General features: G+C 41.7%; 1 protein-coding gene across 4 annotated transcripts in view; it reads left to right on the top strand.

The window, feature by feature from the left end:
• The window catches only part of CNOT10 (CCR4-NOT transcription complex subunit 10), a 60,494-nt gene that overhangs the window by 43,176 nt on the left and 3,349 nt on the right, over window positions 1-13,969 (top strand). For all 4 annotated transcript variants that reach the window (XM_072651100.1, XM_072651099.1, XM_072651098.1 and 1 more), the window contains 4 exons: window positions 7,881-7,994; window positions 11,665-11,795; window positions 12,443-12,478; window positions 12,687-12,814. In XM_072651100.1, the coding sequence (XP_072507201.1) occupies window positions 7,881-7,994; window positions 11,665-11,795; window positions 12,443-12,478; window positions 12,687-12,814 (409 nt within the window). The remainder of the gene's footprint in view (window positions 1-7,880; window positions 7,995-11,664; window positions 11,796-12,442; window positions 12,479-12,686; window positions 12,815-13,969) is intronic.

The raw sequence follows: 13,969 nt of genomic DNA, 5'->3' as shown, positions 1-13,969 counted from the left end.
CACAAAAGTACGTAGAGCAGATTCTTCTCCATTGAATTTAACAAATGCTCTTGTGGCTTGCTGTTAATTTTTTAAAATGATGATTTAAAGATAAATGAGCTGTCCTCTAAATAGGTTTAAAAATTATTTTTTAAAATATATTGAAAAAATTGATATTCTTGTGACTTGTGACTTGCTATTGCTGATTTAAAGTCCATGCCACTTTAGTCTGATGGATAGTTTGGTCAAGATGATGTCTGCATATTCAGCAGTAGAACTGTTCCAGCTGTAACTTTTCAGTAAAACTGACTAGCCCTGTCTCTGTACGTAGAGATACAAGTCTTTGGATCTGGCTCCCACTGGGATGAACCTTTATTGGTCCAGTTGACTATCAAGTCATGATGGAACAATTTACATTAGTGTGAGGAAAAGTCCATGCTGCCTCTGAACACAAGACCTGCCCAGATGAGACAAATGTTTTACAGATTGTAAACTCCGTGGGAGCAGGGACCCCCATGGTGACCTCCATGGTACTGTCTGTCTTGTTTCTCCTTGAGATTAGAAACCTTGGCAGAGGATAAGGCAGAGGATGACCCTAACTTACTTCATGTAATTGGAGGAGGGGAATTTAATTTAAAATTTCCTGAGGAATAAACATTTAATGGAAAGTAACAAGATGAATTTGAGAACCACTTTGACCCTTGTTTATCATCTCTGACTGTTTGTACTATTTTATCTGCTGGCAAAATGGTAGTTTGCCATGTAGTAGATGGAATGCTTATTATTTTATAGCTGGACTTGATGTAATCTGACATGTTTCTAAGAGAGGGGGAAATACCTGTCAACCCTTGTAGTTGTATAAACTGAGATGTTGAATTGGGAGTTAGGAACACCGGGGTTCTGATCCAGCCTCAGACATTCACTAGTTGTGCCCTCCTGGACAGATCACTGAACTGCCCTCTAGGCAAATGGAAGCTACCATGGGGGTGATACTACGAAACAAAACGGAGAGGCTCAGAGAGGATCATATGTGTAAGGTGGTTGGCGAACCTTAAAACTTACAGGAATTGGAGCTGTCCTCCTGGGAGCTGGTGAGTCAGCTGGAGTGGAGCTGTGAGGCCTGAGTGCTGAAGGAAGGCTGTGTCTGCTGACAGACTGAGGCATCAGTTGGCCTCTCTGACAGAGGTGTTTTTTGTTCTCCTCTCCTTTAACAGATTGGAAATAGCTGGGTTTGCCGTATTCTAGCCTCTTCTAACCTTGATTAAGTTCATCTAAATGCCTGGTTCAGTTGACTACAGGATATGTGGGGTAGCAAACCTTATATTGCAGTCTTATCCAGCAGGTTGCTTGGTGTGATTTGTGTTTTGAAGGAAGGTTTTTCTCCTTCTCTCTAGTCCAAGTTGCAAGGACACAGAGCTCCATAGGACTAGGGCTCAGAGCCTGTGGAGTTTGGTCAGATCCTCATTGCGGGGGTGGGGCAGGGGGAGGTAGCTTGTCTTTTCCCTTGTGGTCCAATTCTTCCAGTCTAATGAACTGTCAGATCTTTTGAGTGTTTGGTAAAGCAGATTGGACAGTGACTCGAAGATGGAGTTTGGGGGTGGGGGTGGATAGGAAGAACAGCGTTCTGAGCAGCAGCCATCAGAAACAGTGTTTTCTATACAGGAGTCCTAGGAAATCAGGTCTCATATGTTTGTAGTGAAAAAGATAATTACCAGATTGAACACAAACTTGGGTGAGGGGCTGTAAGTAAGATGGAGGTGAAGTCGGGGACAAAGGAGGAGGCAGCCGTAATGAATTGGGAAAGAGGAATACCACATGTTGGTTGGAGAATGCATATGGGGGAGAGATCACTGTGTAGGTGTGAATTTGAATTTTAACCAGAATCTTGACTATTTGTTACTATGTTAACATTTCAAACTGGAAAGAAAACTAATTTAACTGATTTTTTTCTGTCGGAACTTTTATCTTTGGCAATTAGATGTGACATCTTGGCATTGTAAGGCCAGGGTAGAAAACTGAGAACAGAGGTTCTTTGCCTCCTTGTTCATAATGAATGTATGGGCTTCCTGGGAAAGAGGAATAAAGGAATCCCAGGCCCTGCTACAAATTACATGACTGACTTCTGGACTCAAAGTGGGCTTGACAGTTGCCAGAAGTTTGAAGCTCGAGGAGCCCACCAGCTGTCAGAAAAGTCCAGGGCAGGCGTCCCACGGCATGCTTGACATGAGACTTGTCCAACAGCAGGAAGCCGTGTAGCAAGCATCTTAGAAAGGTTTGAGCTTTGAGGATGCAACCTCAGAAGAACTGTTTTTATGAAATGGGAAAATCTCACCAAGTACAGTGAGCGACCGATAATCTGTGTTATTAAGAGTGCTTCGTACTTTGGGGATACAAAGATAAATTAGGCTTGTTCCCTGGCCTCATGAAGAGAGCTCACATTCTGCCACAATCCTCTAGGACAGCTGTTGATGCTCACCCAGGGAGCGTCTCAGAAGAGCCCTGCCAGGCTCTCTGGGTCAGTTTCACTGGGAGCAGCTTTAGAGAAATAGTGTCCCTGGCTTTGGAGCCCAAGCCCAGGAGTGGGTGGGGTTTCCTCTTTCCCACTGTGGCTTTGGCAGCTGAGTCTTTGCCCTTCAGGGACAGGAAGCTGTTCCTGATACCTCAAAACAGCATCTTTTGTGCTGTCTGCCCCAAATTTCCTCCAATTCCATGGCCTGTAAGGGACCAAAATTCAACTCCCTTCTACCCTGGGGAGAGAAATTACAGTGTTTACACACTGATGAATTCATCACAGGATGTGACTGAAATAGCATTTGCTGTATCACATTATTGTTCTCAGTTTCTAGATTCTTTTGAATCCAGAAGTCTGAATTAGTCATTTCTACTTTTTCAGAATCTAATTGATAACATTTTCATTCAAGATATTAGTATCTTTTCACCTGATAAAAAGATTAGACATGCTATAGGGAATCCTGAAAAGATTGCAAAATGAGAGGTAACCAAGGAAACAGCTCCTTCTTTACTGCCCTAAATAAATGAGAAAAATGCTGCCAAGTGGAGCAAACACCACAATGACAGGAAGACAAATATTTAAAGAATCCAGAACAAGATGATTCTTCTAGGAAAAAAGAAATGACTGCCAAATGCCTCCCAGATCATTGCTCCTGGTACTCCTTCCCTGGCATCACTGCCCTTTTCTGTGGTTTGCAGCCACTCGGTAGCATTGGTGGCCCTGGTTTGCCTTGTGAAATTTTCAGTTTGAGGTGCTGACTTTTGGAGTTGGTCCCACTGGATGTGTTCCAGTGTCAAGGCTTGGAAGGAAGGAATGGCCCCTGGGGAGGAGTATGAAATCCAAGGGGAAAGATTGTGGAGTGAAGAGCCCAGAAATTCAGGAATGGCTGCAGGTATTTCACAATTAGAAGTAGAAATAAGCAGTTTATAGAAGTGCAAGAATGATGGAAAAGAGACCGGGATGCAAAATCTTCTTAAAGTTTCTCAACAGTTTTTCTCCAACTTCACCCTCCATTGCCACTTCCTAAAGGGTCCCCCAGCTCAGCCTTGGGACCAAAGAGAGTTAGCTACAGAGAAAAGCATAGAACCTAAGAGAATGAGAATGGGAAAGGAGGAAAACAGGTCTGTCATTCTCCCTGTAGCAGCATTTGGAGTTTTCTTGACAAAGATGCTGGAGTGATTTGCCATTTTCTTCTCCAGCTTATTTTACAGATGTGGAAACTGAGGCAAACAGTTACATGACTTGCCCAGGGTCACACAGCTAAGTAAGTGTCTGAGGCTGGATTTGCACTCATGAAGATGAGTCATCTTGATTCAAAGCCCAGTGTTCTATCCAGTGATCCACCTCACTGCTCCATCCAAGATAGAAGTACAGAAATTAAAACTCTTAAGGAAGATATAAAATTTAACAGGAGTAAAGAATTTAGAACGAAAAATAGAGACATGCTCCAAACAGAATGGAAATGCAGAAGTGAAAGGAAAATTAGAAGGTTAGATTAAAAAATATAGGAGAACTCTAAAAAATAAGAATGTAGATTATAGTCTATCAGAAAATAATGAAAAATGAAACTTGAGTACCATGCTTCAAGAAGTTCTTACGAGGAAGTTGCCAAGAATGTACAAAAACAGATGGCAAAAAAGAGAGTAAGAGAATCTCTGAAATACCAGAAAAACCCTCAAGTTTAATTTGTCCAGAAATATTGTAGTCAGATGTCATAATAACATCATAAAACAAAAGATTTTGTAGACATCCTGGAAAACACCTTTTACCAGGACAATAGGAATAACACAAAATTACTCTTTTTATAAGAAATCAAAGGAAAAATTGGAAAATAATATTCTGAAAAGGAAAGAAAAAAAACTGGCACTCAAAAATAATATATCTTGCAAAACTGAACCTAAGTAACAAAGAAAATAACTTGATGCTCAGCAAAAGGGAGGAATTTGGAATATTCCTTCTAAAGAACCAACAGGCTGACCAGCAGAGTCAGATATAAGCAAAACACGTGGCAGACTACTAAGATGAAGGGGAAAAAGATATTAGGTATGTGGATTGTGTATATTTAGTGAAAGAAAACACAAACTTAAGAATTGTAACAGTAAATATAAATAGATTACATTTCCCAACAAAAAGAAAGAAAATGAAGGAATAATTAATTTGAAAAAACCAAAAACTAAAACCCAAGAAGGTTACTACATAAATGAAACATACCTAAAAACAGAAATGGAAATGGAGTCAGTTTGACAAAATCAGTTTTTGTCCTGATTGCAGATAAGGCAACAAAAAAATCAGTAATGCTAGTAGAGATAAACAGGGAAAACTACATTATGTCTTAATGTCTGATGTGCCATCCTGTAAGCACAGGAAAAAAATTATTCTAAGGTGGGTTTTTTTTTTAAAACATACTCTGGATAAATTACATAAAGATATTGGTAATAACACCATAATAATAAAAAATAATATTTTTAGAAATCAATTAAAAATCATTAGAAAAATAAACAAGAAGGAAAGTATAGAGCTAGACAGTTTTGGAAACATTAAATTTTACTGACCTTTGGTGACTTCTACATGAGAATATCAAGGATATATTTCTTGCATCCCATGGTAGTTTTATGTGTGCAAACATAAAGGAATCATAAATATAAAATGACAGAAATAAGAAACATCCTTTATAGACCATAGCACAATAAAAACTGTAATACAGGAAATAAAAGCAAAAAAACCCAGACCTAAATAGAGTCTAAGTAATGGCACTCTGAATAATGAGTGGGTGGAAGAATAAATCAGAAACAATAAATAATTGTATAATAATGAGAAAGCACACTTTTGACGCTTTGGGGATGCAGTTAATGCAGTCCTCAGAAGAAAAATTGTGTCTAAAAAATTATGTTAACCAACTAAAAGAATCAGTGAACTAATAAGCAGAGGATGGGAAACCTGCAAATTAACAACCCTAAATAAGGACAGAAGAAATCCATAAATTTAGAGGAGAAATAGATAAACTTGTAGATTAAAAAAATGTTTAATCCATCAGCTGTTATCCAACCAGATCAAGAGAAAGAGAAAAATCAAATCATCAAGGTAAAAAATGGACAAAGTGAATTCACAATAAACAGACTAGAAATGAATTATTAGTCACTACTGTATAAAACCATGTGTCAGAAAAAACAGAATTCAAAGAAAGTAGATAAATATCTACAAAAATATAAAATACTGAAATTAACAAAACATTTCTTAACCTGATGTCAGAAAAAGAAGCCAGTAAAGGAAAATGCAAAAGGGTAAAAAGTAATCCTGGGCCAGAAGAATTTACAGGTGAATCCTAGTAGACATTTAAAGTGAAGTCAGGACCTGCACAATTTTAAAAAAAAAATGTTTTCAAAAAGATGGTATTATTCCAGTCTTATGACATAAATGTGTGAAGGTAACATTAAGAAATTGGAGACTAGGACAAGACACATTTCACCACTAGGGCTAGAGGGAGAATTCTTAACCAAATAAGGAATAGGAGACAACATACAATAACAAAAAAGACAATTTGGGTTACATAAAATTCAGAAACTTTTGCACAAATAAAGTCATTGAAATTGGAGTAAAAAGAGAACATTATGAAAAAAAACAGTTGAGTCAAATATCATTGAAAAAATCTAATATCCCAGCTATGTAGGGAGTTGACATGTATATAACACCAGACTCTAATCCCTGACAAAGTCAAGGAATAGGAACAGTTTTAAAGAGAAGAATTGCACACTACATATGACCATTTGAAAACTTGGTCTAAATCACTAGTAAGAGAAAGGCAGATTAAATTAACTGAGGTTTTACTTTGCTCTGAAAATGATCAAAGATGACGTAAAATGAGATCACTCAGTGTGGGAGGAGCTGTGGGAAGGTAGGCACACGGAGAGCAGTATGGGGGAGCAGAGAATTGTCCGGCTGTTCTGGACATCAGTAACAACAAGCACTTTTTAAGCAGCGTGTACTAGCCACTAGCTAAACGCTGGAGTAGAATATGGAGAGAAACCAAAAGAGAGTTAGCCCCTGACCACCTTACAAAGTTTGCATTTTAATAGAAAACACATCAGGGGAAGCTGAAAGGGCAAAGGTTTCAGGAGGAACTGACCACTCAGAGGAAGGGACTGCTGGGATGGGTTGATTTTTCAGGACAGGAAAGCTTTTGTGTCATGATGGAAAATAAACTTGGGAGAGTTGGAATCAGGGTCCAGTTTTGCTCCTAAATTATGAAACTTTTAATGCCTTTTTCACCCAGACATCCCACTATTAGGTAGATATCCCAAGGAGGTCAAAGACAAAAACAACGGCCTAAGATAGAAAAATATTTCCAGCAGCCCTCTTTGTGGTACCAAAGCATTCGAAACGGCAATGTACCACTCAGTTCCTCTTCACCTAGCTTCACAACTTTAGTCGTCCTCAACTTTTTACTCTCCCTTACTCATTACCAATGAATTACCAAGTCTTATTGATTATCTTTCCACATTGCTTATAGCCATCTCCCCTCCATTCATCCTCTCTATGGCCATCACCCTATTTCAGGAACTCACCATTCCCCCCCTGGATTATTACAATAGTTTAATCAGTTTCCTTGCCTCATTTTTCCCTTCTCTGATACATCCACCACACATCTGCCAGAATGATATTCCTGAGGCATGTCTGACCATGCTATTTGCCTGCTTAGTAAACCCAGTGGCTTCTGATTGCCTCTAGGATAAATGACATAGTCCCCTGTCTAACATTCAAAACCCTTCTCAGTCAGACGGCCACTTCCCTTTCTGAGGTTATGACATGCTACTCCCTTTGTACTTGGTGTCCCAATCAAATGGGCCTCCTTGCTAATCCATCTCTTGTGTTTATACAGCCTTGTCGTCATCTACCACCCTCCACGCCAGGCCTCAGATAATTCCCCTACCACAGCATGATAGTGCTTAGATGAGTTCAGACAGGGATTGGTTTTCAGCAGGCTATGCCATGGGTTTAGTTCTTAGCAAGACTGTACACCTGCACAGAAAGGAATGAGCTCTCCTTCCAAGATAATAAACTGACCGCATCAGTGGAAGCATCTTCCTCATTCCTTAGCAGGCCATGAAATAGAAAGCTTTTTTAAAACAATTTTTAATTAGGCAGCTCTTCTGTATTACATTAGGTTGAAGCCAAATAAACCTTTGTGATTTGTGAAAAATAATGTGATTTGTAAAACACATAAAGCCAAAATGTGCTTTAGAAATCAACTGTAGCCATGAGTATTCTCCCAGTAAGCCTTGGAGTTTCTTCTGTTTGTCTTATTCCCTAGAATAAGTGATCGGGGGTATATTTTGTCAATTTTTCACATTTCACAATTCTAACTAGTATCTCCCTCATTTTCTTGTTCCAGGTGCTCCATCCTCGCCTGTAGCTCTTATGTTGCTCTGGCCTTGGGTGATAACCTCATGGCTCTGAATCATGCAGACAAATTACTTCAGCAGCCTAAGTTGTCAGGATCTCTTAAGTAAGTTTGGCTTTGTTACACATGATAAAAGTTGTTTTCTTCTTCATACCCTTTCTTCAGCCAACAAAACTGAACTTGAGGAGATGTCTCTTACTAATAGACCCTTCCCCCGTGTAGTGGCCCATCCCTGTGCTGAGACTACAGAGATGGAGTCCTAGTCCTGCGTCTAGAGTCACTCAGGCTGTCTTGGTGAGGGACGTCCTTCGTCTGTGAGCTAGCAAGGCCATATAGTTACAGATCTAATGAGGAGTATCAGGTGTTGACCACTGAAAATCTGTCATTCTTGTGAATATGTATCTCTCAGCATAGGAGCACTTATGAACTAGTCCACGTTGTGCACAGCAGGATGGCTCGTCATGGTGGTTGTTCCTTCTAGAAATCAGAGATAGAGCTCAGGATGGAGCTGGAGAGGTTGGGCTCTTGGGGACAGTGAACAGGTGCAGGGGCCTGGTCCTGGGACCTCTTTGGAATCTTTAGCATCTTGCACTAGGCCGCTGCTCTCATGATTGGTGGCGGTCATAGACTGCTTTGCCCACTACAGGTAGACCATGCTTTACTTTAAACCTCCAGCTGGCTGCCCCATGTATTCCTGTTCCCTGACCCCTGCCCTCCCCCTGGCTCTTGGAATCATCAAATGAGGGACTATCATTGGATTGCTCTGTGCCTCAAGTCATCATTCCTAGGAGACCTTAGGTCATCTCTCTTCTTTTCTGCCACTCATCTTTATGAGGTTTGTCGCTCCAGAGTATAAACTCCTTAAGGGCAGGTACATTGTTCTCCCCAGCACAACGCACGGTACACCATGTGCTCTTAATAAGTGCTTTTTTCATTTTTCATTGTTATCCATTTATTCAGGGGCCTGGGTTCTAGTCTGAGCTGTCACTTACTTGGCTTTTATAACCATGAACATGTCACTGCACCTTGCTTAGCCTCTGTTTCCTCATCTGTAAAATGGAGATGATGATAATGTCTCTTCTTTCTATCTCAAATAGTTAATATGATGAGGATGAAATGAACTGATGCCTTGGCAAAGCCTGTCCCCCAACCCTGGAATGGTTTCTTTTCTCCCTTAAACCTCGTAGACTACTAAGTGACCTTCAAAACTCAGTTCAGGTACCTTTCTCTACCTAGAATCTTTCCTGATTCTCCCCAGAGTTACTTTCTGTATTCTTCTACACGTATATATTATCTCCTTAAACAGAATCTGACCTCCTTGAAGACTGCAGCCCTTCCACATTGTGGGGCACAGCACCCCCACAATCTGGAAAGTGTGCATAAAATTTTTTGTCCCCCGTTTGTACCAGAGAAGTCATTACACAATATCATACATGTATTTGGGCCTTTCTTAGTTTCTAAACTTTTTCTGTGTTGTCTACATGTATGTCATCTGCAGCTTTTACAAAACTCCTAAAAAATTCCCATTTAATTTCTTTTGCCAACCCACAATATATTGAAACTGTGATAGGAAAAGTTGCAGTGTGGACAGGATAACTGCATTCTCAGAAGCTAGTACAGTTCCTGGCCAGATGCTGGTTAGGGTCTTCCTGCTTGCTGATTGATGTATGTGAGGGATGCAGTGACCCTGTGGGTGCATCATAATGGTCAGCGCGAGGCTGAACCCTGAAAAGGAATGTCAGGTTCTGAGCCAGAGTGGCGGTGTATTTGGACTGTGCCTGAACTGGAGAGAATTCTGACTGTGCTGGCGTGGAGAGATTCTGCTGAAAGTTGCTTAATAAATCAGAGTGTAAGCATTAACTCTCTGTGCAATTGAACTGACGTCAGTTGGGGGGCTGTTATGCATTATTGATACTGAGCTTGAAAAGACCTTACAGATCATGCAGAGAGAGCACTGAGGCCCAGGCCAGACGCTTCAGGAGTAGAGCTAAGGCACACTTGGTCCTCTGACTTCTTTGTAACACACCACAGGGCTAGTATGGATCAGAAACAATTGCTGAGCTAGTCCAAATGGGAGTTTGGACTCTTCCTTTATAAAATTGGTAGCTCACATTTGTGGGGCAGCTAGGTGGTGCAGTGGATAGAGCACCAGTGAAAGAGTCAGGAAGACTTGAGTTCAAATCTCACCTCAGACACTTAACACTCACTAGCTGTGTGACCTTGGGCAAGTCACTTAACCCCAACTGCCTCATCCTGGGTCATCTCCAGTCATCCGATTGAGTATCTGGTCACTGGATTCAGATGGCTCTGGAGGAGAAGTGAGGTTGGTGACCTGCACAGCCCTCCCCCACTCAAAAGAAAATCAAGTGCAAGTCATGTCATTATTTCTCTGATGGTGTGGTCTTCTTTGGCAACGAAGGACGAACACACAGCTCACACTCCTGTTTGAGCAAGAGGCTGTCCCAAACAAGCTGTGTTTTGTGAAGATTAGTTAGGTGGCCATGTGCAGGCTGAAAGGCAGGCCACTGAGGAAGCTGCTGTTGCAGTACAGGTGTGAAGTGAGCGCAGATGGCTAGAGCGAGGCTGTTGACACTGGCAAGAGAAAGAAAGGGAGGTGGGGGGACAAAAAAATCTCTGGAAGAAGAAATAAGATCTCTACGCTGATCTAAGACAGGTTTATAATTAATATTGTTTTGTTTTTGTATTGCCTAGATTTCCTCTCCTCTTCTCAGAGAACTGTCTCTTATAACAAAGGATTTTTTTTAAGGGAAAACCAATGAGTGCATCTGCAAAGTCTGACGTTGTGTGCAGGGCTCCACAGTCTTGTCCTCCCCGCCCCCACTTCTGCCATAAAGTAAAGGGAACAGCCAGGATAGAGCATCTATAGGCTATTGCTGACATTGGTTAGAGTCACAGTTGGGGTATGAAGGAGAGAGCCCTGGCTGAGGCCTCAGAAGACCAGCCCTGCCACTAAGCAGCAGTGTGTCTTTGGACAAGGCACAAACTGTACCTGTTATATAGTAAGATACTGATAGTCCCTTTCCAGCCCTCACAGTCTTAGGTTCTTGAGTGCGCTACAAATGCATCCCAGTAAGCAGTGGGGAGACTGGCTGGGCTGCCCTCAGAATTTTATTAGCAAGTCTTTGCCTTTCTACTGAGCATCCTGTCTTATTCTGGCCTGGCTTTGGAGTGAGAAAGACTTGGGTTCAAGCCCTGCCAATTTATTGTATAACTCTGAGAAAGTCATTTAGCCTCTTTGTGACTCTAGCAACTCTCTTAAGTTTTTAAGTTACAGACAGATGGGCAGTTGTAACTGGTGGAGATAAATCTAACATGGGCTGTTCTCCCACACTGATGAAGTCACATATCTAGAACCTTTCCCTCCAAAAAAATTAGAGTATAAGAAAGATCATAGGATTGAGAGCTGGACCCAATTGTAGGCGTAATCTGGTCCACTGATTGTACTCGCCCGACAAGGGAGGAAACGCTGAAGCCCTCAGGAATTTCAGGATCCTGTCAGATCAGGGGCCTCTTCAAGTATGGTTATACTCCACCAGACTGAAAACAGCAACATATGTCACTTTAATATGATTTACTAACATTTAAGTGATGCTAGGTGACTGTGTCCACTATGTTTAAACTCTTATATTCCACCTCATTTGTTGAACTAAGATTGTAATAGGAAACCTTTAAATACAGGCCTGTCTCCTAAAGATTTTGTGGTGGAATGCTTGACCATTTGGGATTGATTTCCTTATTTTGTTTCCTACTTCAGGTTTTTGGGCCATTTATACGCAGCAGAAGCCCTCATCTCTCTTGACAGAATCTCTGATGCCATTACGCATTTGAACCCTGAAAATGTCACTGATGTGTCTTTGGGGGTCTCTTCAAATGAGCAGGACCAAGGTTAATGAAGACATATTTGATTAGACATGGGCCACATTGCTACTGCCTTTTTATTGTAATTCATGATGTATGGAAATTTTAAGACTACAGCCATTGTGAAAGCAAGTTTTACATAGCATCTTCCCTTTTAATGATGTTTCTTTTGTAGTAATTGGCTAATCCAGGCATTAGTCACTTGGTCTAATTTTGCCTTTTTAAAAGGTTGTCTGTCAGAGTGGGTTATTTTAGTCCTGACTCACTGTTTTTTCCCTCAATTTAATTCACTTAGACTGCTAGTCCCGGTGAGGTGAGTGAAGGTGATCTGACTATTAAGAACAATACAATTTAATTAAATTACAGGTTTGCTAAGTGCAGTCAGGGTGTTCTGAGGACGTGGTCTAATTCCTAGCTAGGAAAAGTCAGTTGATATTTGAGTAGATGGAATAGGGGCCCATGTGCTGGACTTTTTCCCCTCCATTTAAGCTGATCTCATGGGTTTGATGCTGCCATGCTCTGATGCTTTTAGATAAGAGAAATCATTCATTGCAAATTAAAACTCAAAGTCATAACGAGATGTTTAATGTTAGTGTTCTTGTTTCATGGAAGAGTCAGGTTTTCAGAAATGATTCCCTTCTGGCCTCAGACTGGTTTTTGTGTCTTTGCTGTAGGATCTGACAGAGGGGAAAACGAAGCGATGGAGCCCTGTAAGTAAGACGCATGTGTGGGTTCTTAGTAAGTGTCAAGTGTAGATGAGAGCGCTGGGTGCAAGGGAGCCTCAAGTGTAGATGAGAGCGCTGGGTGCGAGGGAGCCTAGGGGATCCTGGTCTCCTTCCCAGACACTGGAGGCCTCAAGCTGTCAAGTTGACTTTCAGTGGACTTGTGTTTTTAATAACATTAATATTCCTTTTTAAGCTGGCAAGCAAACACCTCAGTGCTACCCAAGCTCTGTCACTTCTGCCCGAACAATGATGCTGTTTAATCTCGGCAGTGCCTATTGTTTGCGCAGCGAATATGACAAGGCTCGCAAGTGTCTCCACCAGGTAAGCCCGTGATGTGCTTCACCACCATTTTCTCCAGGAACCCCAAATTGAGGCTCCATCCAAGTTGTTTCCCAGTTGAAGAGCCCATCTTCTCAGAATAACTGGAGGAACACAAAGGAACCAGAGCATCACTGAGGTTGTGTTTCCTGTTCAACTCAACACTTCTTCCTCCTGGTCCCAAAACTCCTGAGAAAGAGTGTTCTCCTGTCACCCTCTACAAGGACAGTGAAAATAAGACCATGACCTTGGGGGCAGGAGACCTGGGTGGGACGGTGACCTTCTCTGACTTGGACTCAGCGCTCATCTGTAATCCTCAGTTTCCAAGACGCACCTACACCTGAAAACATTGTGTACACCTGATCAGGAATACCAGGGGCTGCTTGTTGTTCTTGGCATTTTATGTTTAGAACCTGGAGAATAACAGGATATTTAGTGCCTGAATACCTAGACACACATGCTTAAGCAGAGTCACGTGTGTGATGGTGGGGCAGGCCTGATGACCCATTGATTGTATCCTCAGAACACCCTCCCTGACATCTAAAGTCAGACGGCTTGAGGACAGAGTCCAGAATGGGGCAGCGAGAGATGGCTGAGCCTCAGAGGCCTTGGGGGCAGGGTTGTTGGCGTCTTGAGTCAGGCATGGGGCAGGGCGCTGCCTTCGTTAATTGGGAAGATGGAGTAATGAATAATGAAATAATTGGACAACTGAAGGAGGATCTTGAAGAAATATTTTATTACCAATTTAATTTCTTGGAAACAAAATTATTAGGCAAATAAGGCTTAATAAGTCTAAGGCATTTGCTGTGGTTTAATTTTTCCATTTGGTGAAGTGGCCTTAATCGTGTAATTAATGAGACTCTGACTCTGTAGTCAAAGAGCCTGCATTCAAATCCTAGCTCTGACACTCACTTTCCATGTGACCTTGGACAAGTTGCGTCCCCTGGGCCTGCTTCCTCAGGGTCTGCGGACTGGCTGTGATTGGCTGTGATGTCCTCTGATGTCCCCTCCAGGGGAGGTCCCGTGGTCCTTTGCTTCTCAAGGGATGCTCTAAGAGACGGAGAATGTTGTAGGGTTAAGTTCTGGCTTGTCCAATGCCTCTTTAGCCAGAGCACCCTCAAAGAGGCAAGATGGCTAGTCAGGCATCTCACCAGCTCT

Source organism: Notamacropus eugenii, chromosome 3 (assembly GCF_028372415.1).
Source record: "Notamacropus eugenii isolate mMacEug1 chromosome 3, mMacEug1.pri_v2, whole genome shotgun sequence".
Lineage (NCBI taxonomy): Eukaryota > Metazoa > Chordata > Mammalia > Diprotodontia > Macropodidae > Notamacropus > Notamacropus eugenii.
This window is presented reverse-complemented; position numbering and strand designations above follow the sequence as displayed.